The sequence below is a fragment of the Candoia aspera genome, chromosome 5 (assembly GCF_035149785.1).
Source record: "Candoia aspera isolate rCanAsp1 chromosome 5, rCanAsp1.hap2, whole genome shotgun sequence".
NCBI lineage: Eukaryota > Metazoa > Chordata > Lepidosauria > Squamata > Boidae > Candoia > Candoia aspera.
Window position 1 is genome coordinate 7,044,494 of NC_086157.1, and position 22,098 is coordinate 7,066,591.

At 47.4% G+C, this 22,098-nt stretch overlaps 1 protein-coding gene across 3 annotated transcripts in view; it reads right to left on the reverse strand.

The window, feature by feature from the left end:
- Positions 1-16,478, reverse strand: part of PCDH17 (protocadherin 17) — a 141,763-nt gene extending 125,285 nt beyond the window's left edge. For all 3 annotated transcript variants that reach the window (XM_063304552.1, XM_063304551.1, XM_063304553.1), the window contains exon 1: positions 13,628-16,478. In XM_063304552.1, coding sequence (XP_063160622.1) covers positions 13,628-16,225 — 2,598 coding nt within the window. In that variant the 5' untranslated portion in view covers positions 16,226-16,478. The remainder of the gene's footprint in view (positions 1-13,627) is intronic.
- Positions 16,479-22,098: the final 5,620 nt, after the last annotated feature.

Here is a 22,098-nt window from a genome sequence, read left to right on the forward strand (position 1 = left end):
AATCAGAACATGGTGAGAGAATGTTAAAGCCACTGTTGAGACTTGAAAATAATTACTGGGAGATTTACTTTAAAGGCAGTTTCAAATGGGTTGTGAAAATGTCGGTATGTCATCCACCAGTATTTTATTTTAGTATCACAACTCACTAAATCATCATCATCTGATACATTGTTAACTCAAGAATGTTTCATGCCCAAAGCAGCAAACCTGTCCCATTGGAAATGGTCTGAACTTGAAGATCAGGACACTGTTTTGGTTGGAGCACTTCTGGTGTGGTTTGGCTGACTTTGGAAAACTTCCTTCTTCAGGACTTCAAGAGCTGTTTAGATTTTTACACAACTCTACTTGTTTCCCCTTTTATTTCCCAATTCTGCAAATAGACGCCAGTTGAGAATGCATATGGGGTGAAAGGAAGCTCAGAAAGTCAGTGTGGGGAGATTTCAACTCTGGCCTTCCTACTCCAGTATTCTAACCAATACATAGTCCTGGCCCACATCTATTCTTAATCTGTTCCCTTCTCATGTTCCAGAAGATTTTTAAAATGCTCTTATTCCAGCTGTTGATTCTTGTGGATGCCTGTTTAGCATGTAATTGTTTTATATTGCCTTATGATCTTTCTTTCTGTATTATATTTGTTTGTCTGCTTCCACATAGCCATAAGATTAGGAGGGCTAACAAATGGAGAAAATAAAGGAAGAAGAAGGGAGAAGGGAGGAGGAAGAAGGAAGAAAGGAATAGTGCTTTGCGAGATGGTGGTTTCCAGCATTTTCAATGCCAACCATTATTCTAATCAGTCGCAAACATTCTGAAACGGTACACAGTACAAATGTTAGTGTTTATTATTTGGGGTTTTCTTTGCCAGCCTAACAAGACAAAGGAGGAAAAGGATCTCTCTGAGTTGCTCTAAGCAGATTTGTAATAAATAAATAAATGCAACCACCAGGCACAGAGCAAAACATTGAGTACCAAGGTTATGCTTACTTCAGAAAGGTGTGGAACAGAAGAAAGGTTTCAAATCTTGCACAAGCCTGAGACCAGCATGTCTCTGCTGCTTGTTGTTTTTCAGACTCTGGTGAGAGCCTCAAAAAATGACAACTGCTTTGAGGCTTCCAAAAAGCACCTGCAAGCTTTTTTTTTTTAAGCTTGCACAAGGTCTGAAGCACTTTTTCCTAATTATTGTTGATGTTTGCACAGCTCTGCTAAATAGAGTTGGCATATTATGAGCAGCAGAAACTAAGCTTCATATACATCTATAACATAAGAACGGTGCTAAAGAGCTATTAAAGTTTACTTTTCCACCTTGAACACCTTCCCAGAATTATTTTTAAACCTCCCCTCAATTCCAAAGAAAAAGATCAAGCAAAAGGGACAGCAGAGAGCAAGACCAGACCCATGCCCTCACCTAAAAAACATCTGTGGTCCTTTGGATTTAAAACTACAGACTAAAAATCTATCACCAGGGGATACCATAGGATTGTAAAAAATGAAGCATGTCTTTCTAGACATGGGGACCATGCCAGTTTTCAAGAATCTAGAAAAGCAAACTTTTCCATGGGAGAAAAGCAGAAGTTAAAGTGAATCCACACTGCTTCTGTTCATTAAAAGGATGATTCTGTTTATGGCTGTGATTGTAAATAAGGACTAGAAGAGAAAATTAATTCAAAACAATGACATCAGCAGAGGGGAAGGAAGGTGGCAAATAACATCACGAACATTGTGCCATTGTGGCGCTGCCTCTGCCTCTTTTGTGCATGCACACAAGGGTTTCATCATTTTAACAAAATGAGCTGTATGCCTCCAACTCAGAGCACAATTTGTGGCCATGGAGCAAAACCAGTGTCTACCTGAAGTCTACAGCAGTTCTTCGGCATTTGATAAGTCTGTTGGTTTGGGTGCTTGGCAGGAACCGAAAAAGCAAATGGGTCATCTGCGGGCTTAAAGGACAAGTTTGGTTGGTTGGATTTTAAATGTTTGGGATTGCAGAGAAGGTCAGCCCTTGATCTTCTGCACATAAGCAGTGCAGATTTCCTCCCAAGAGAAGTGTGCTTGTTCTTGTTTCTTATTGCTCTCTGCAATCCCAAAAACTTAAAAAGTGCCACAGGGAACAATTTTAGCACCCAATGTATAGAGAGGAAAGGATCTAACCTGGCTCTGCGGTATCGTAGCCCTGATCCTGACTGGGTCCTACTGATATTATTCCCATTAAAATAACAATCAGAACTGACATATATTAATGCATTAATACCCTGACAACTGATATTCTAGAGGTGACGGACTCGTCCCTGGGGGAGCTGGGGGGTTGACGACCGACAGGAAGCTCTGGCGTGGCTGGTCCATGAAGTCACGAAGAGTCGGAAGCAACTGAATGAATAAACAACAACAACACCCTGACAACATGGAGAAGTCTTTGTAGTGTTTTGAACTTCACTTGAAAATTTGAGGCTTCTCAATATTGTGGTGGGCAGAAGCTGGACTCCAGGAAGTGCCCCAATCAAATCTTGATGTGCTAAATTTGCTTAGTAGCAGCTACAGATTCTTTGCTATTTCTATAAAAGGAAACTCGTCTAAAATTGAAGTTCTGCGGGTGGCAGCAGCTGGATAACTCTCTCTGGGCTCTCTGGGCTCATAAAAGAAGCAGAATGAGGCCTCGTTAGAACTTGGAGGGGAGGCCACAAGAGATCCCAGTGCTGTAGGTTTGATTAGAACATCAAAAAAATTGTGGAAGAAGATAAAGACAAATCACTTCTGAACAGTCACCCAGAAAACTACATGGATATGTCCATGAAGTCACCAAGTGTCTAGCTCAACTAAAGAAGTCTCTACCTTTCTTTTCTTTGACTGCCTCTCCTATGCAAAAGAGGGACAGAGCCTGAGCTGAGTATTTGAGCTGGGTTTTGCTTAACACAAGTATGAACATGGGTATAAGGAAGTCCACTTCAACAAGACCTGTTGAGGACAAGCTGTGGCTTAGGCCAAAATCTGAACCCATTGTACATTGTAGTGGAAGTTGGCAGGGCAGGCTGTTGGACTTCAGTGACCACCAGCTTTGCCAGTATGGCCAATGAAGGCAAATAGGAGACTTGGAGTCCAAAACATTTGGTGGGCACGATGTTGCTTACCCTTTGGGTAGATGGGAATTTTGGGGTGAATTAATTTGTGGTTCATTTGGAAGGGACTCTTTCAAGCCAGGCTGCTTAGAGTACCCTTGAATAATCTATTTCAAGAGATGAACATTTCAACCACAAAATGTTTTCCATGCCTTTGCCCTGGTTAAATCCTTGGAATGCTGAGAAGAGCTAAGCCATGATTATGACATACTTGCATTTTTAGTGACCATGTTATTATTGTATGTTATCCAGAGTTGGTATGGAGCAGGATGGCCTTATAAATTTAATCCGTACATAGATAAATAATATCAAGGGGGGCAGCCTTCAGCCTCTTCTTATGGACCTTATCAAATATAGTGTCATTCTTGATCACCCACTAATCATGGATTGCCAAGATGCTAGAGCAAACCCATTGCCACTATTCATTCAGGCCTTGGAGGTCTCCATCCTTATTAAATTCAATGAAAAAAAAAAAATCACAGGAGTACATTTACAGAACTCTAGAACAGATTTCTCATGCCTCAAGGTTGCAGTGAAAAAGTATGGTGATCTTGGTGAAATTCCTCTAGCATAATCTCTACCTTGGTCCTTGCAGATGTCAAGCTTTCCCATTAATCCCAGAACTGGCTGACAATCTTTGGTGGGGCTTCTCCACAGTAAAACCACAGATCTCCTGGGCACACTTATGAAGGTGAAAATCCCCATGGCTTCTCTCCATTGCACTTCTCAAAAAAATCTGTACTCTGAAGACTGCAGCCTCAGATTTTTTTCCCCCCTTTTCCTTCCAAAAATAGAGGCTTGTAAGCCAAGTGACTCAGTCTGACAGCAACCACCATTAACAACAGATAACAGAATATGCTCACATGGGTTAAGGATAAAAACATGAGTAAGAAAGCTTGCTTTTTTACTCCTGGATTTTCAGGTGCTTTAACACCTCCTCCTCCATCTTCTCTTTTCCCTTCACACCACCTGTACGCTCAGTTGGGATTTCTCAAAGTAGATGCAGCAAAGTTTTAAAAAGCAAGCAATGGAACAATATTACACAGTAGAACAGCATGGATGTAGCTTAAGGGGTTTTTCTTCCCCCTTGAAATCTTTTCTTTTCTCAGATGCTACTAGAGACACCTGGTGATTAGGTTGCATTGGGATTTGACAGTAATCTGTTGGCACATCGTAAACATCAGGTGCCTGGAAGTATTACGAATGATCTGTAGTTTATCTTCAAAAGTTACAGGACTGCTTACTGCAGTAAACCATGGTGACTCTCAGCTTGAGTACTCCTTGCAAAATGGGCTTTTTTGTTGTCACAGTTCAATAACAAGCTGCAGCCACACACCTCTTATACCATCATCCCTCCTGCTCTATTGACAAATCTTTCCCCATCCTACCACAAGCCCAATCATAAATATTCTCTGTGATCCTCAACACAACTTGCATATGTAGATAGTTTTCAATGCCACTTTGTCGTGTTGCTTAAAAGAACCTGTAGTTGCTCTTTTCCCTTTATCCATCAATTCTTTCATCTCTTTTGGAAACGTGGAAAAAAGAAAGCATGGCTTGTTTGCCAGAAGTTTAAAAAAAAGAAAGAACGAAAAAGAACTGTTTCCTGTTAGCACGAAATTGCTGCCGTTATCCACACAAGTTGCTTTTTTCCCCCTTCTGATTTGCATTCAAGTGTGCTTGCATCTGAAACTAACAGAACAAATGTCTTTTGTCTTACTTAAATGACTAAACTCCATGTAAACCAGGACTGTCTTCCCAAAGCTGGCTTATGGGCAAGCAACTCTTTTCCCCCAAAGACTGTGCATTCACGCTTCACTATGTCTTTTGCTCAACTCTTTCAGAAAATTGTCTAAGCCATGTCACCCTTCAGTTCTTGTTAAGAAAGTATTTTATTCTGCTCTTCTGACTCTGCGGTCGATCCATTAACTACCCAACCCTAAATTCTATTATAACAAGGCAAAAATGCATACCTGTTTACACTGCCACACACTGCTCCCACCAGCCCTGGACCTCTGAGATCTCTCTTTGGTCCCCCAACTTTCACTCAAACCATTATAGCCAAAACCCAGTAACATGGTTGTTCACCATTTCAAGACAGGAGATACGTTAAAACTGAAGTGTAACTCCTATAATAAACTGGATGGATGATGGCAAGAAAATCTCCAACTCCCACTAAAATAACTCAAGGAAAAAACAGCCCCACCCACTGTGCCCTCCCAATCTGTGGCTCTTCTGCCCCCCAAAGAGGTCCCAAGTAGCCAATGGTTGTTCAGCCCTGCTTTAAGACTACAGGCAAAAATTTAGTAGGTAAAGGTGTTTTTATTTTTAACTGCATGAAGACAGAGTAGCTTCATTTTTGTAGGAGAGACAGTTCCTAAAAATGCAACAGAAAGACAGGAAAAGGATAAGGATGTCCCTAAGAGCTGGGGCTACCCTACATAGGCTGCAAAAATCTGCATGACCACTAGATGGCAGTAAAGATAGCCAGAAGCCTTCATCTCTTTGCCATCATCTCTGGAAACTGGAAAACCAGAGACAGCAGTTGAAAGAAAGAACAGCTGAGTTATCCTCTCTCCTGAAAGTGAGCCCAGTGTATGCCTTTTTCACACATCAGCCATAATGTTGCTGGTTTTGTTTTACAAAGTTATGTTGGCTCAGACGTCCGGGTGTATTATACAAACTGTGAATTGTGGCTTATTCAGAAAACCATAGTTAAACAAAACAGTGTCTAGTGAAACATGCAAACCAAGTTCTAGTCCAATAGGTAGGGTTCAGAGCCCTACTCATTTATCTTAGGTTGACGGAATACATAAACTCCAAGTGCCTGGGTTCCACAGAACCAACCACTTGCTGGCTCAGGGTGATAGATGATCCTAACCAGGATACAGCTGGCATTTCTTCTGATGGTTGCCCAACCTGGTTGGCCTCAGATGCCTCACATAAGCAAAGTCAGACTATACCTCCCATCAATAACACCCCACAAAATCATTTGACAAAAAATCTCAAGGGGAGGTTAAGGGAGACTTGTCTCAAAACTCCATCAAGCATGCCAAGCTTGTAACACTACATGCCTTATTCACTCCATTAGTCAGCCACTAGGTATGACCTACAGAGATGTCACTTTTGTGACAGCAAATGCTGGAAATTTCTCAACCCCAAGTCCATGCATGCTGTAGATTAAAGCTAGATACTGTTGGCACAATCACTGTGTTTGCAGAATATGCTAAATTACAAACAAGCCAGCCACATTTTAATTAAATGTGTTGTACAAACTCAGTGCAGGTGTTTAATTTATAGTTTGGTATCATGTGGTGGTCCCAAATCACATATAAACTCTGGGTTTAAATGAGAAACTAAACAACAGTTCAGTATTGCATGAATGCATCTCCTCCAGGCACACACTGGTGTAGAAAAGAAACAGAACATTTGGTTGCACTTTCAACTAACCACAACCAAAGCTTGATGATCTGCCCATAGCATCAACTCTGGTTTAGATGTACAGTCAGCAGATCTTCAAGCAAAGACCTGAATGGCCTTTGGTGGCAGCAGAGAGCTGGGGTTTCCTTGTGTTCTTTGCTGCCATCAAGTAACTAGCAGGATTTCTGCAACCACAACATGGTATCCCCTTGCTCCAAATGGTAGCTTATGCTTGCTTAATTAGAAACCATTTTCAGTATAACTCCAAGTAGGTGTAGCAACACAATATTCCCATGGCTAAGGGGAAAAGCGTACCAATTGAAAACCCGCTGACATAATTCTAAAAAGCTGCTTTTAGTTTCCATTTTTTTGTCTTTGAACAGACAGCTTATTGTGCAGGAGAAAGTATTGAAAACTGTTTTTTCAGGAGGAAAAGTAGTAAGGCTATGATCTCATTCAATCTTATGGGAGAAAATCCCATTGAAATTATTAGGGTTTAATTCTGAGTAAACACATGGTAGATTAGACAAGCCATCTTCTGTTTATGCCACCACCTGCTACAGGTTTTAAAATTGGTTTCTACGCTCATCAGGTGATATGTTTATGAGAAGTAAAGGGAAGCTCCAACTACTTTTATTTTCTCAGCCTACTCCACTCAGCTCTTCTAAGGTGCTTTTTTTTTTTTTAATCCATTCAATCGTGCCCAATTCTCGGAGACTTTCTGGACAAATCCCTGCAGTTTTCTTGGCAAGGTTTTTTGGAAGTGGTTTGCCATTGCCTCCTTCCTAGGGCTGAGAAAGAGGGACTGGCCCAAGGTCACCCAGGTGGCTTCCTGCCTAAATTGGGACTAGAATTCCTGCTAGCCCAGTGCCTTAACCACTACACCAAACTGGCTGTACTCCAAGGTAGCTAAACACAAATTTTAAGATGCTGTATGCTCAAAGAAAGGATGAGTTGAAACATTTTCTCCATACTACTCCTTCCTAGCATGTGCAAGATGGGACTATCCTGAATCCCACTTTCTTAGCACATCAGGCAATTACATGAACTCCAACAGGCATACAAGCTGATCAGTCCTTTGACATACTTGTTAGCACTTAAATTTCTGTGGATCAGAACACCCCTCAACAGTCAAGTTTTATTTCTTAAAATATGGTAACTTTTCTAGGAACCTTGGGGTGCAGAGATGCAGTCTACAGTTAGGCCAAAGTTCAAGAAAAGTAACCATTGCAGATTTTTACGGGCAGAACTTTCCTGTCGAGCAACCAAAAAGCATTTTGTTTTGAAGGCTAGTTATCTATAAATGTATGTGTTTGTGTATGCGCACACTCTCGCACACTATTTTAAGTGCTTTAACAGTTGGGTTGTTTGCAGTGTCACAGTATGTACTGCAAGTTGCCTTCACAATATTATCACCAAATGCACTCATAGTACTTCAGATATTCTAGTAAAATTCTCAGGATATTTTTCAAATGGAGAGAGAAAAAAAGATCTTCTTTCTGCACAGAAAAATCCAATACGATCTGTTTTCTGGTGCAAGAAAGCTGACCCCCTGCCTGTCTCACAGAGTATTTTCCCTTCTAGTTTGTCTAGTTTTGGATCACACATTGTACAAACTCAGTGACTGTGATTTGTAAACTAGAATTTATGGTTCTGCAGAATGTAAAACCCTTACAACCATGGCCTAACCTACAAACCATGGTTGGATACAGAACGGCATCGTTTGCATGACACCTTGGTTCACAGGGTCTCGTGATTAACCACTTTTCCTACCTTTACATCAGAAGCTAGCAGAAGGATTAAGGATGTGTATGTGTGTGAGAGAAAAACAGAAATAAGATTATACAACACAAGCTCTGCCCCCCTTCCATGTGTGTTGTGGCTTTGCATGCATGTAAGTAAGGGACAGAGTTGGTGTATGGTGCTGCAAAGCTGCACTGATCATTTGATGAAAGCTTCCAATCCTGCAGGTGCCTCTGTAAACTACTTTACCCATAAGCTAATTATTGGAGCTGCAAAACACACTACACTAAAATGTAGTTTACTATGATGTAGTGTGTCACCTGAATCCAGCCAACAGCTAAGCCCAAGTGTTTACCCGGTTTATGCAGGCAATCATGAACTGTTCTCATCTGCCATCTGAAGGGATTTAGTCCACAAAATTCTCTACTATCTACAGATTAGCAAAGTGGCACACTTTATAATGCAACCTCATCCTAGGAAAGCAAAATCTTGGCAACAATAGGAAAAAGCTGAGAAATGGTGAATACGCCAATGTTACTGTATCAAAGGACACCTTGAGGCACACTAGCTTGTTAAGGACATAAGATGAAGAGTGAGGAGGGAGATGCGACATCCAAATCAGAGGAAATAATTGTTCCATTCTATTCTTCTTTGGTCAAAGCCCACTTGAGTCCTCTGTTCAGCTGTGCAACTCACATTTTCAGAAGAATTCAGAGAACCTCAAACAGGTTATGAGACAAGCAACAAGGATGATCAGGAAACTAAAACTGTTCTGCAACAAGAGATTGAAGGAGTTGCCCACGTTTAGATTGAAGGAAAGAAAACTGAGGAGGGTTATGAGAGCGTTCTTCAAATATACACCAAGGAGGATCAAAACTGACTCTCCAGAATGCAGGGCATGGAGTAATGAATTTAAGGAAAGAAAGGTAAATTCTGACCAATATTAGGTGGAAAAAGTTCCTATCAGTAAGACCAGTTCAACAGTGGAACCAATTTCCACTGATACTCATAAGGTCTTCAATCAGAGATTATTTTAAACTGGATACTAGCTAAGTCTAAAGGCTATTGGGCTTGATGGACTGAATGGGCTCCCTATGGTTCTGTATTTAAGCTGACTGAAGTCTTTACCTCTTGTAACATGGACTGCTGGCCTCTTTTACCCATCATAGCTTTACCCAAAATGCTTTAACACAACAGGAAGATAGGACCACTGGTGGCTGTCTTCAGGCTGGTCAAACCATAGGCATATGTAGCTACCCTTTGCAGCAGCAGTGTACTGACCCTCACCCCAAAGTGTACTTGGCCTTTGAGTAATGTCTAAAAAGTGAGGTTAGGACAAAGAGTACATTTGATTTCATTTACATTTAATCAAAATTAAATATGATTAATATGACCACAGATGCATTTCACTATTTCTTTTCCTTTTGCCATGTTAAAAACAAATTACAATTGGGTAGCAACTTTTGGAAACCTGCAAGGAATGTTCGAACAGATTTTGGGATGTGGGGGGGATGCACACCATAAGCTGTACATCTTTAGTAAGGGCTTTCTATTATTTTCCACAGATTTGTAATTACTCTGTAGAATTTCGTGCAGGACTCGTTCCATACTCTGGGCATGCTAGAAGTTGGGAATGTTTGCATGAAAAGCTGGGCAAGATAAATTTTCTCAGCAGAATATTTCCATATCAAAACAAAAAGTAGTAGAAGTTGCATTTTTTTCTCAATCCCTTGTCATTAAATAAATAAAATAAAATAAAATGGTGACTATCACTGGAAGTGAAGGCCATCCACCAAAGATAAAGATGCTGGATCTGCAAATTTAAGATATCCTCCAAGATTCTTTCCACTTAAAAAATAAGAATAACCCACAAACAAAATAAAACTAGGATTCAATCATTCTAATCTGTTTAGTGAATTCTCTTACTTTTTAATCACCTTTGTCACAACATTGTTACAGATTTTGTACACCTCATAGATGTAATTAGATAGTACATTGATTTCCCATCCATGGCTATCACCTTAAGAGCTTAACAGAAACTACAGAATGCCTTTTTGAGGGAGTAAATTTCTCTTTTGATTTATATAAATATCAGGACAAGAAGAAGAAGGTATAATGCAGTAAACACTGTTCTAAAAAAGCTTACCAACTGGGACTTAATACTACATTAAAACTCTTTAATGACTCAATATTGCCAATACATATATTATTTGTTCTAGATAGGTATTACAGTACTTCAGCAAAATAAAATTCAGTTTCAGTAATTATTACACTGGATCCAATGGTCTTTCCTGGGAAGGAAAGTTGTGGAGGGTAGTTTGACATTCTGGCTTCTTCATTTTACCTCTTTAAGAAAGACATTATTTAAACAAGTGACACAGGGGTAAAAAGTATCCATTTTAAATGCATGAGCTATAAATCAAATTACCTTCAGTTCTGTCCTAGCTTAATGTTCTTCCTCCAACTGTCACTTTTTCTTAAAATCAATTTCAGATGTTGAGTATTGCTCAGCTCTTCTAATTGATAGCAACGCCTATTCATGATAAGCCTAACATGAAACAGTTTCTAGAATGAAACTCAATAGAGGGTTGAAGAAAAAAAAAATAAATCACAGGGATCTTGCATAGCAATGGACAGATATTAAAAGGCATAATTCTTTTGGCTTCAGCGATGGAAATGTCTGGTTCCAAGCTTCCCATATAAATCCTCCTGTCCAAAAAGATGGCCAAGATGTTTTTCGGCCCGAGCCAAAGAAAAAGAGGACTGTCCTGGTTTTCTGTAAAGAAGCCAGTAATGTGTATTTCAAAAGCAGCAATGGGATCAAGTTTTCCAGTAAGCTGCAAGACATTAAAGTTCCCAGGGCAGGTGGCAAAGCTAGCAGAGATATCTTCCAAGAGAGGAAACAGTTCAGATGTTCAGGAGATCCGTATCCTTCCCTGGACAATTATGGATAGCAAAACACTTTTGGAAGTGGAAGTCACGGTAAGTAAAGGCCAAACATTTTGCAAGACTGGGCCATAGGAGAAATTAAAGAGGAAAGAGATCACGTTCACTGGAGGACATTGTAGCAAAAGTTTGCCTTCATGGATTCATTGCTTCCTAGTAGTACAACTTACTGTTTCCCATAGGAATGAACTATTCAGCTCTATAAGTGCATGATTCTACAAGCTCAAAACGCATGAGATCAAGGCAATGGCCTTCAAGCATTTAGGGATCCCACTGGGCAAGGAGTCCCTCTGCTGCATCTTAGTTACTCAAGAGTAAGCCAGAAGATTCCTTAACATGGAACTGAAGGCTGCAGAAGAGATTTTCCAAAGTCAATTGCATGCATGTTCACTCAAAAATAACTCTCTTTGCTATTATCAATGGGGTTTACTTCCTAGCAAGCATGAAAAAAAGGGGGGGGGCAGGAACAAGGGTAAACATGGAACTGGTGCACATGGAATTCTGCTGGATGAAAAACTCAGCTCCTTCATAACTTCCCTTGAAATGCACCTGGAGCAAGATAGGCACTTCCCCCCATTATGTTTAGAACATAAAATGAATTTGTGTGACTTTTGATACACTCCAGTCATTCCCCTGTGACTCAATAGATCATATTAGAAGAGTGCCGGACAAGGCATATGACGTTGGCAGTGTGTTCAGCAGCCATTGTCTTAGAGCTTGCCCTGCAGAATATTTTGATACGAACATTATCATAGCATGTCTGCTACATACAAAGAAATACAAACATACATAGATCAAGTTCTGTTATACTATATATCGGTCAGTGTGTACTACAGTCTACAGTATAGGACTTGGATCCAATCTACACAATGGGTAGGATTCTCAATGGGACCACTTCAAATTTCAGACTGGGTGGGGACCAGATTTTTCACAGGTTTCCTGAACACAGTAAAGTAGCAAATCAAACTCATTCAGCTTAAAATCTACTCCATCTTTTCTTGCCTATTGGGAAGCTGCATTCTACAGCCCATTTCTGTGCAACAGCCCTACACAATCAGAAGCACAGCTATGAAATAGATAGGGCCTCAGGGGGTAACATCACCTCCTTTTTTTAGTTCAAGTGACTGGTACTTCGCCCTCTCCCCCTTAGGAAAATAATGCATTACTCTGCATGCAATATTTCACCTTGCTTTACAAGCAACCTGTAAAGCTCAGTCTGTTTCGGTTTCTTCCATTTTAGTCAAAGCTTAGGTGTGCGCTTCAATCTCTCTAGGATTTTCAGATGCTTGGCTGGGCTAAATCATGGCAGTACACAGTCTTCAAGCATCGGTTGCAAGTAAGGCATTGTATTTTCAGCATGATTGCAGAATAAGCAAACAAACCATTTCAGCGGGAGTTTATACATTTTTTTGCATCACTGGATTCTTTTCCACTTGAAGTCTGGAGCACTTTGATCACTGGCAGCTGCATGATTGGGCAGGCTCCACTGAAATGCACTGCATCTGAGATAATAACAGCTGACATTAAAATTGTTTCTCAGGTGTCCAGTCTGTGCCTATCTGTTTACACATGCAAGTCACCACTCAAGTTGCAGTTTGGAAGCAAGAGACAAATGTCCATGCATGTAGAGGTCTAACCCCAATTTTTTTGCTTTAGAGAGGGAAAAAAGAAAGAAATCAGAAGGTTGATATTGTTTTGCTAGTATGCACTTATGTTTTAACCTTTTTCTGCAGAAATCCAGTGTTTAATTTTGGATGAATCATAGTCATACCATACTTGAGTAAATCAAGTTGCAAGGTGTTTGTTTTTTTTTGTACTGCTTGGATTTGTTGCCCATGATAAAACAGAGATCTATTGTCCCAAGAGATATGTATTTTACATACAAAAGAAAACTACTTATGATCTATGGATATGATTAAACTGGGTGGAAGCATTAAAAAATATAGGTTTTGCAAATAGAACTTTGACATACACATAAAGTGAGCTACATACACAGCACTTGCAAATATTATAAACCATGTTCAAGCAATAACTACCACCTCCACTTTGGAATGAATGATGGTCTTTCTACTTCCCTCAAGGCACATGACAGAGAAACCTGTAAAAACAACCCACCCAGGCTGATCAATTTTCAAACCCGAAAGACTAGATTGACCCTGGTTGTCCATCTTACAGACATGTCCCACTTTCAGAGTGCTGCAATGCTTTGCTGTCTCTCTATTTTCTATGTGATATGCTTGACCTTGCTACAGAAGGACTATGAAAACAATGAGGCCTAAACCTAGCTAGGACCCCAGAACCAAGTCGTCTCTGTCAACACCTGGAGGGGCGCTTCTCCTCAGGTGTCACTGCAGATACAAAATGCAACTGAGTAGTGAAGGAGTTCCAGGTTATTTCTAAAAGTCTCCTACCTGAATTATGGACATCCGGCTTGGGGGAACCTCACTGACGTTAGTCCCTTGCCCTGTGAAGCTGGTGTGGCATCCCACGTGGCCTTGTGGTACACTCAGATTGTTGGAAGCAGGCTTCAGGAACATCACCTCGGACCTGGGCGAGCTAAGGGGCAGGCGAGTCTGGTAGTCAAAATACATAGGCGATGTGGCCAACGAAGGACTGCTCACCACGTTCATGACATTGAGGGGTCCCCGGCTGTCCTCCCCTTCACTGGGCACCAGCATGATGTCATTCTTGCTAATCTTCTTCTTCTTGCCCTTGCCCCCTCCGCTGCCCCCTCCCCCACCTCCCGCCCCACCCCCTCCACCCAACTGGGGGTGGCTGTACTCAGCAATACGGCAATTGTAGGTACGGATGTCCTTGTTCTCACGCTTGCACTTCACGGCAATGGTGATCATGGCAGCCAGAAGGATGATGGAAACAGTGCTCAGGGTAACAATCAAGGGGAGCGACAGGTCCCAGTGAGGCCGGCGGTGCTGCTCCCCATTTACTTGGGGCTCCCCTGCCTCAGGCAAGGGTCCAGCCAAGGCCCGGACAATGAGCTTGGCCACTGCTGAAAGGCTGGGCTTTCCGTGGTCGCTGACCTTCACCACTAGTTCAGCCACAGGACTCAGCTCTTCCCAGTAAGGGTGAAGGGTGCGGATCTCCCCACTTGTAGGGTCCATCTCAAAGAGATGCTCCTCATTGCCTTCCACAATCTCATAGGTCAGGCGTCCACTTTCCCCAAAATCATTATCCATGGCACGGACGGTGCCTACAGGATAGCCCACTCCAGCGTTACGGGGAACCTGGAGTTCAGCAGTGTCATTGATCAGGGCGGGCAAGACAATAAGGGGAGCATTGTCATTGACATCCAGAACAGTGACGCGGACAGTTGCATTGCTCTCCCGGTGGGGAGAGCCAGAGTCTTTGGCCAACACATGGAATTCAAAATGTTTGGTCTGCTCATAATTGAAGCTGCGCAAAGCGTAGATGGCCCCATTGGTGGGGTTGACAGAGACATAGGTGTAAATGGAGACATCCCCCACATGTCCCGGCAGAATGGAATAGGAGACGGTTCCGTTTTGGCCCAGATCGGGGTCCTTCGCCAAGACGGAGCCCAGGTACTCTCCTGGGATGTTGTTCTCAGGCACTTGCAGTACGTAAAGGCTCTTGCTGAAACGTGGTGGGTTGTCATTCTCATCGAGGATCCTGACTGAGAAGGACTTGGTTGAGTTAAGGGGTGGGTTGCCACCATCTCGAGCCAAGATGGTGACATTGTATTCGTCCTGCACCTCCCTGTCCAACGGCCTGTCAGTCACCACAGTGTACAAGTTGTCATAGTTCTCCTCCAAGGTGAAGGGCACCGCCCCATCCCCCCCACTGCCATCGCTGCCCTGCACTCTGCACTGCAGCTGCCCATTCTTCCCGGAGTCCCGGTCTGTGACCCTCACCAGGGCAATCACGGTGCCCGGTGGGGCAGCCTCGCTCAGGGCCCCCTGGCGCACGGAGACAAAGCCAATGGTGGGGGCATTGTCATTGCGGTCTAGGAGGTGCACGGTGACCTTGCAATGGGCGGGGATGGGATTGGGGCCCAGGTCCCGGGCCTGGACGTCGATCTCAACCAGATTCCCCTCCTCATAGTCCAGGTTGCCCTTGACCCGGATCAGGCCGGTCTGGGGGTCAATGCTGAAGAGCTCCCGCACCCGGTCAGGCGTGTAGCCACTGAAGGAATAGAGGACCTGGCCGTTGGTGCCTTCATCAGCATCTGTGGCGTTGAGGTCCAAGAGAGCCGTGCCCAGAGGGACGTTTTCTGGAAGCTCCACAACGTAGGAGGCCGCCTCGAAGACCGGGCTGTTGTCGTTGGAGTCGATCAGGCGCACGTTGAGCTGGACGGTGCCAGAGCGGGGCGGGTCGCCGCCGTCGAGCGCCGTTAGGACCAGCGTGTGGTGGCTCTGCTCCTCGCGATCCAGCGGCTTCTGCACCACCAGCTCGGGAAACTTGGTGCCGTCGCCGCGGGCTTTCACGTCCAGGGCGAAGAGGCCATAGTCGTCGCGGGTGAGCAAGTACGTGCGCAGGCCGTTCTCGCCCGCGTCCGGATCGTGCGCGCTGGCCAGCGGGAAGCGGGTCCCCGGCGCTGCGTTCTCGGAGATGTCCAGGTCGACCTGGTCGGAGGGGAAGGCGGGCGCGTTGTCGTTGAGGTCCTGGATCTCCACCTTGATCATGCAGATCTCCTGGTCGTTGGCGAAGACCTCGAGCGAGAGCTGGCACTTGGAGCTCCGGCGGCAGAGCGCCTCCCGGTCGAGCCGCTGCTTGGTGTAGAGCAAGCCGCTCTCGCCGTCCACGTCGAGCAGGTGGGGCGCCGAGTTCTCCAAGACGCGGAAGGTGGCCTTAGCGCCGCGGGGGCGCTCCACCGACGGCGATCCGCCGCTGGCCCCGGGCTGCAGCCGGGCATCGCGGCCGATGTTGCCGATCACCGTTCCGGCGCCTTGCTCCTCGGGCACCGAGTAGTTCAGGTTCCTCAACGCCAGGGCAGGAGCCCAGCAGAGGAGGAAGCACCAGGCGGAGAGGGACATTCCCGCGGACGGCGCGGACTAAGCCGCCTGTCCGCCGCCGCGTTGGCGCCTCTCCTTTCCCCCGGATCGTTGCGCCCCTCCGCGTCCTCCTCCACCTCCTCTCGCGCTCCCCCTTCAAGTTCCCGAACCTGTTGCTCGGCACGATCGGCTCGGCGCCGGCACCACCATGGACGACGCTGGCAAAGGGCGGTCGAGGCTGCAGCCAGCGGCCAGGCAAAAGGGTCTTTTCTCCCGATCCTCGTCTCCTCCTCCTCCTCCTCCTCCTCCTCCTCCTCCTCCTCTCCTCCTCTGTGCTGCAGTTTCCCCTTGCTCCGTCCAACTTCAGCGAGGCGGAGGGACGAGCAAATGCAAAACCCCTTCCTCCTGGAGGGGACCGAAAGGGGCGAAAGCTTAGCCCGTCTTCTCAATGCAGTGATTTCAAAAAAAAAAAAAAAAAATCAAATCAAATCACTTGCATGGTGCCAATGATCCCCACCAGAAGCTTTAAAGAAAAAAAAAAAGGGGGGGGGGCAGGAGACAGAGTTTTTCTGCGTGGGAATGAGGGCTTAAAGGCAGCGGGTTCTTGATCCGAACCGACTTGGAGACGGGAGCCAGAGAATCGCCGAAAGGGGGATGCCGGGGGGTCGCGGGGTGGAAGGCGCAGAGCCGCTGGGCCAAATCTTGCCGGCTGGATCCAAGGAACGGTAAGAGGGAAAGGGACGTTTTCCGGCTCCGCAGCGTCTTGGGTGTGCGTGTGTGTGTTTTCACTGCGCCGTTTGCTGCCTCCGGAGAGCTAACCGCGCCGTTTGGCTGCTGCGGTCAGCCGCAGCTCCTCGCCTGCCATCAGGAGCTCGCCCTGCCGCTCTCGCCGGTTCCTCTCGCTCGCTGCCCGCGCGCTCTGCCTCCGCCGCCGAGACCGCCGGTTCCAAGGCTCCGCAGAGGAAACCGGAAACGGCCGGTCCCCTCGAGGCAAAAACAGTCCAAGTCCCTCCGGATTTGTAGTTCCGAAAGCCCCGCTTTCCCTCCCGGCTCTTCTCTCCCGGGCGGAGAAAAGAAAGAACATCAAATTCTAGCGGTAGGGTGAGATGGCGAGGGCAGGAAGCGCCATCCAGAGCCAGCCCTTCTCCGGCTTTGCAGCGGATCGCTGGGCGGAGGGGCGGCGGGGAAGGGGGCGACAGCGATTTAAAAAGGCAGCCCCGTCACAAGCGAGCGGGGGGGCTCCGCCGGGGAGACCGGGAGCCGCCGCCGCCTCCACCGCCGTTCTTGCTGGTGTTGGTGCTGGTGCTGCTGTTGGCGCTGCCGCCGCCACCGCCGCGACCACATCGCCCGCCTGCCCGCCCGGCTCTCGCCGCCGCCGCCGCCGCCTCTGTTGCTGCCTTGGCGCGTGTCTGCGAGTGCTTTGCGCTTTGGGCTCGCTGCGGTTTAATTTCAGTTTGTTCGCCTCCCGCGCCCTTTCTTGCCAGTCAAGAGGAAATCAACAGGCAACTCATGGCTGAGCGCAGAGATTTAAAAAAAGAGAGCGGGCGAGGGGTGGGGGCGGCGGAGCGGCAGCACACACGCGCGCACGGAGGCTCTCCAAAAAGGGAAACGCGCCTTTGCATTCGCCTAGCGGCGCTTCCCGCTTCTCCCCTTCCTTCCCTCGCCTCCTCTCCGCTAAGGCCACTTTGTTTGTCCTCTTCGGGGAGACAGGGCTGGATGTTCAACCCGGCCGCCCATCTTCCCAATGGATTTTTCAAATATCTTGTCCCCCCCACCCCCGGAACGCGAGAAGAGAAGGGGAAAAAAGGTATAAATGTAGAAACTGCAAGGTGTTTTTTTTTTCTTTTCTCGGTACGTGCAGAGTGGGGAGACGGCTCTCGGTTTTCAAGGCAGCCTGCGGTGGGATTGGGGGGTGGGGGGACCTTTATTGAAGAATAAAGCCTTCCCTTGGTGTGCTGGGGAGGGACTAGAATTCAGGCTCTATAAACCGCAAGCCACCGCAGATGCAAACCGCAGCCAGACCTGCAGGTGTTTCAAGCCACTGGGCGAGTCAGATGGAGCTGTCCAAAAACGAAGGGGGGGGGGAATAAGGGAGGGGGTTTTAAAGCGCCTCGTGTCGCGCCTTGCACGGGCAGCGGCTTTCCTACCTTAACCTTTGCACGCCCGCACACAGACAACCGTAAAGCGTTAAAAGCCTCAAGTGAGAAGGAAAGAAGGTGATTCTTTTAAGTGAAAAAAAGGGGAGCAGGCAGCGTCGCAGATCCACTTTTATGATCTTGAGGGGGGAGACCAAAAAAACGAAGCAACCCCCCGCCCCCGCCCCCAAAGCTGCCGGGAATCTCCAGCAGCGGTTGGGCTGGAAAAGGTTTGCGCTCTCCTTTTGTCGCTGAGCGTGGCGTGCGGAACTCCCGATTCGGAAGGCGGGGCACACGATCGATCCCACCCCCCTCCCCCTCCCCGGCGAGCCCCGTTTTTCGATTTCGGCCCGGTTTGGACGGAGTCGGGAGAAGAGTTTCTCCGCCTGCCGCTTAGTTCAAGGAAAACGGGTCCGAGGCTTTGCCCGCGCCGGGAGCGAGTCCTGCCCTCTCGAGCCAGCCGAGGCGTGCGTGGCGCGTCTCCCTTTGGCCTTTTTGGTTTAAACGTCACGGAGGGAACTGGGGGACGAGTCACCCCACCCAGGCACGGAGCGGCAAGCGAATCCAGCGCATTCAAATCCGGGGAGGGAAAGCCTGTGGATCCCGAATCCGAAGCAACAGTTGGATGGGGGAGGAGGAGGAGGAGGAGGAGGAGGAAAACGCGGCAGCAGCAGCCGCACCGGCAGCGCCACCGCCTCTGCCGCAGTCGCCGAGCGGCCCGCCGCCATCCCACCCGCAACCGAGCCTCTGGCGGACTGACTCCGAGTCACCTCACGCCGTCGCTTAAACATTGATCCGGAGTCGCTGCCAGCCAATCGCGGTCCGGGGAAGGGGGCCGGCCTCCGCGATGAGCGGCCAATGAGTAAGGGCGTCTGGCGGCGAAGGGGGCGGAGCCGGGAGCCCCAAGGCTTGGTGGCCGCCGAACAGCGGAGTCCGCGGAGGGGAGAAGTGACCCGGCCGGGAAGGAGCCTGCTCGCGGCCTCTCCGGAACGGCCAAGCGCCGCCCGCCGAGCACCTCGCCCGCCTTGCGCGGAAGTTTCGGGATTCCTGCTGGGCAGGCGGGCGGGGAGCGCCAAGCATGGGCTGTCTCCGCCTTCCAGCCTGGAGCAGGGGCGCTCCCGCAGGTGCGAGGCTTGCGCGCACGCTCGCCCAGACCTGCCGGGGTGGCACCCTGGTGACTTGTTCCCGAAAGAAAAGGGGTCGCTGCTGGTCAGGTGGTGGCGGCCGGAGGCTCGGTCTCCGCGCTGGTGAGTCGTAGACACCCCCACCCCCCCCGCGCAGTCCTTGTAGCGCCAGGATCAGCACTGGGGACAGTTTTATAGCGCTACGGCGGTGGCGGGGTGAGGCTCGCAAGCGCCCCTGGGGATAGCCTTTAAGGTGTGCTCGGCCAAAACCCAGCCTTGCCGCGAGAGTGGAAAAAATATGTCATTGTGAGTGTCACCACTCCCAGCAGAGTGATGGCTGGAAAATGGGAGAAGGAATCAGTCATGGAAAGGGCAGGATATGTCGAAATTCAAATATGGGGCAAGGTCCGTCTCCATCGGGGCTGTGCAACAGGGTGGACAGAAGATCTGAATGTGGCCTCGGACACCTTCCTTCTGCAGCAGATTCCAACCGCAAGGAGCAATCACAATCACAACCATAGACTCACTGGCTCTGAAACGTTGCCCTTGGGGGAGAGGGATTCCTGGTCCTCATTTTTTGGGGGGTGAGACATAACTGAGACCCCACTTAAATCAGGGTCACCCATCCACCACAGTCCTCATTATGGTTATCTTGGCACAACAATGGTGGGTGATTGTAGAAGAAGGAAGCTCATTAGCAGAAGAAGTCATTAGCAGGGGAAAAAAGCTAGAGAAAGGAAGGCTTCAATTTTTGCATAAGAGGGAAAAACTTTTGGACCAGGGCATTAGTCTGATGGCCCATCATCCCCCACTGCAGGGGATGAAACCTGAAGGGAGGGTGATGACAATCCAGGTGTGAATAGAATAAAGCATAAAAGCGAATAAAGCACATGTCCTGAAAGTCCTTGCCATAAAGTGAGGCTGGTATGTGGGTTAAGCCTCTCCATATGCTCATGTATAGAATGGAGTGGTACACTTCAGAGCTAAGTCAGGGACAGGGAATGGAGTACTTAGTCTAGATCCTGTTCTTCCCTCTAATTCTGCAATGCCACCCCATTCCTGCAAAGCAGGGAGGCAGAATTATTAAACTGTGCAGTGAAATACATGAGATAATTAATTTTAGGAGATAAAAATTGTGTGTGTGTGTGTGTGTGTGTGATCCTGGCTGGAATGTCCATTCAGGGCCCTAAGGATACCTTTTCTGTTCCTCTTTTCCATCAGCTTCCAGAGGGAAGCTGGAAACAGGAACAGCAGCTCACTGGGCTTTGGGGTGAGGGACCATAAGGAAGGCTGAGAGCAGGAAGATCAATGCTTTGGAACTGTGGTGTTGGAGGAAAGTTCTGAGAGTGCCTTGGACTGCAAGAAGATGAAACCAGTCCATCCTCCAGGAAATAAATCCAGACTGCTCACTTGAGGGAATGATATTAAAGGCCAAACTGAAATACTTTGGCCACATAATGAGAAGACAGGACACCCTGGAGAAGATGCTGATGCTAGGGAGAGTGGAAGGGAAAAGGAAGAGGGGCCGACCAAGGGCAAGATGGATGGATGATATTCTAGAGGTGACAGACTCGTCCCTGGGGGAGCTGGGGATGTTGACGACCGACAGGAAGCTGTGGCGTGGGCTGGTCCATGAGGTCACGAAGAGTTGGAAGCCACTAAACGAATAAACAACTTGGGAAGAGCTGAAAGGCAACTAAGGCCTGTCAGAGCTGCCACACCCACAGCTGGGCAGCAGGAAAAGTTGCTGAGGTGGAAAGGGAGGAAACCCCCTTGCACTGTTGTCCAGCCCACCTGAGCTCCTTTGGCAGAGGGGCCAGGAGGGGGGCTGTTAACTTCAAGTTTGCATGGAAAAGTTTCAAATACGGCAGAAAGACCCCAAAGACTACCTCCCTTTACTCTTCTCCCTCCGAGCTGCATTTGAACTACAGAAGAGCAAACATTTTTGATTGCTCAAAGCATTGATCTTGATTCATAACTGGGAAGGTTCGACCTGCCATTTATAAATTGTGAATGACTCCTGGGTGACTAACATGAATCATTCAAGAGGGGGAGGTTAAAAAAAGGGGGGGGAACCATTACCACCTCCCTCCCTTGGAAAACATTTAATGGCTTCTGTTACTGCGCAGAGGGTGTTGGATGTGCCTTTTACCTTTTCAGAGTCATAAATAAAGATCACTGCAGGAAAAAGCGAAGCCTCTGGTTCCTTGGCATTCTCCCCCGCGCCAGGCTCTTCTCCTCCTCGACGAAGGCCTCCTTTGCAGCTTTGACACGGGGTGGTAGCCATGCGGAACACTTCGCCTGCTCTCCATTATCCAGCCAATGCTGTGCTAAAAAAGGGAAGGGGAGGATGGCCGAGGGGAGCGGAGGAGGGAGGAGAAAGGAAAGGAAGCCACGCCGGCGCGGGGTGGGAGGGAGTCCGTTCTGTGTCGCGCGTCCGCCCGCTCGGTAGCTGCGGCTGGGAGATCGGGCGAGCCCCACAGAACTGGCTGGGAACGAGAGGATCCGGGCGCCTGGTCGCCAGAATCAGGTCGCGGGCTTTGCGGCGAGGCGAACGAGCTGATTTGCTTGCTTGTACGCGCTCCCTCCCTCCCCCCGCGTTCCCTTGGCTCCGTTCCCCTTGCCTATCATCTTCTCCTTTCCCTTTCCCTTCTTT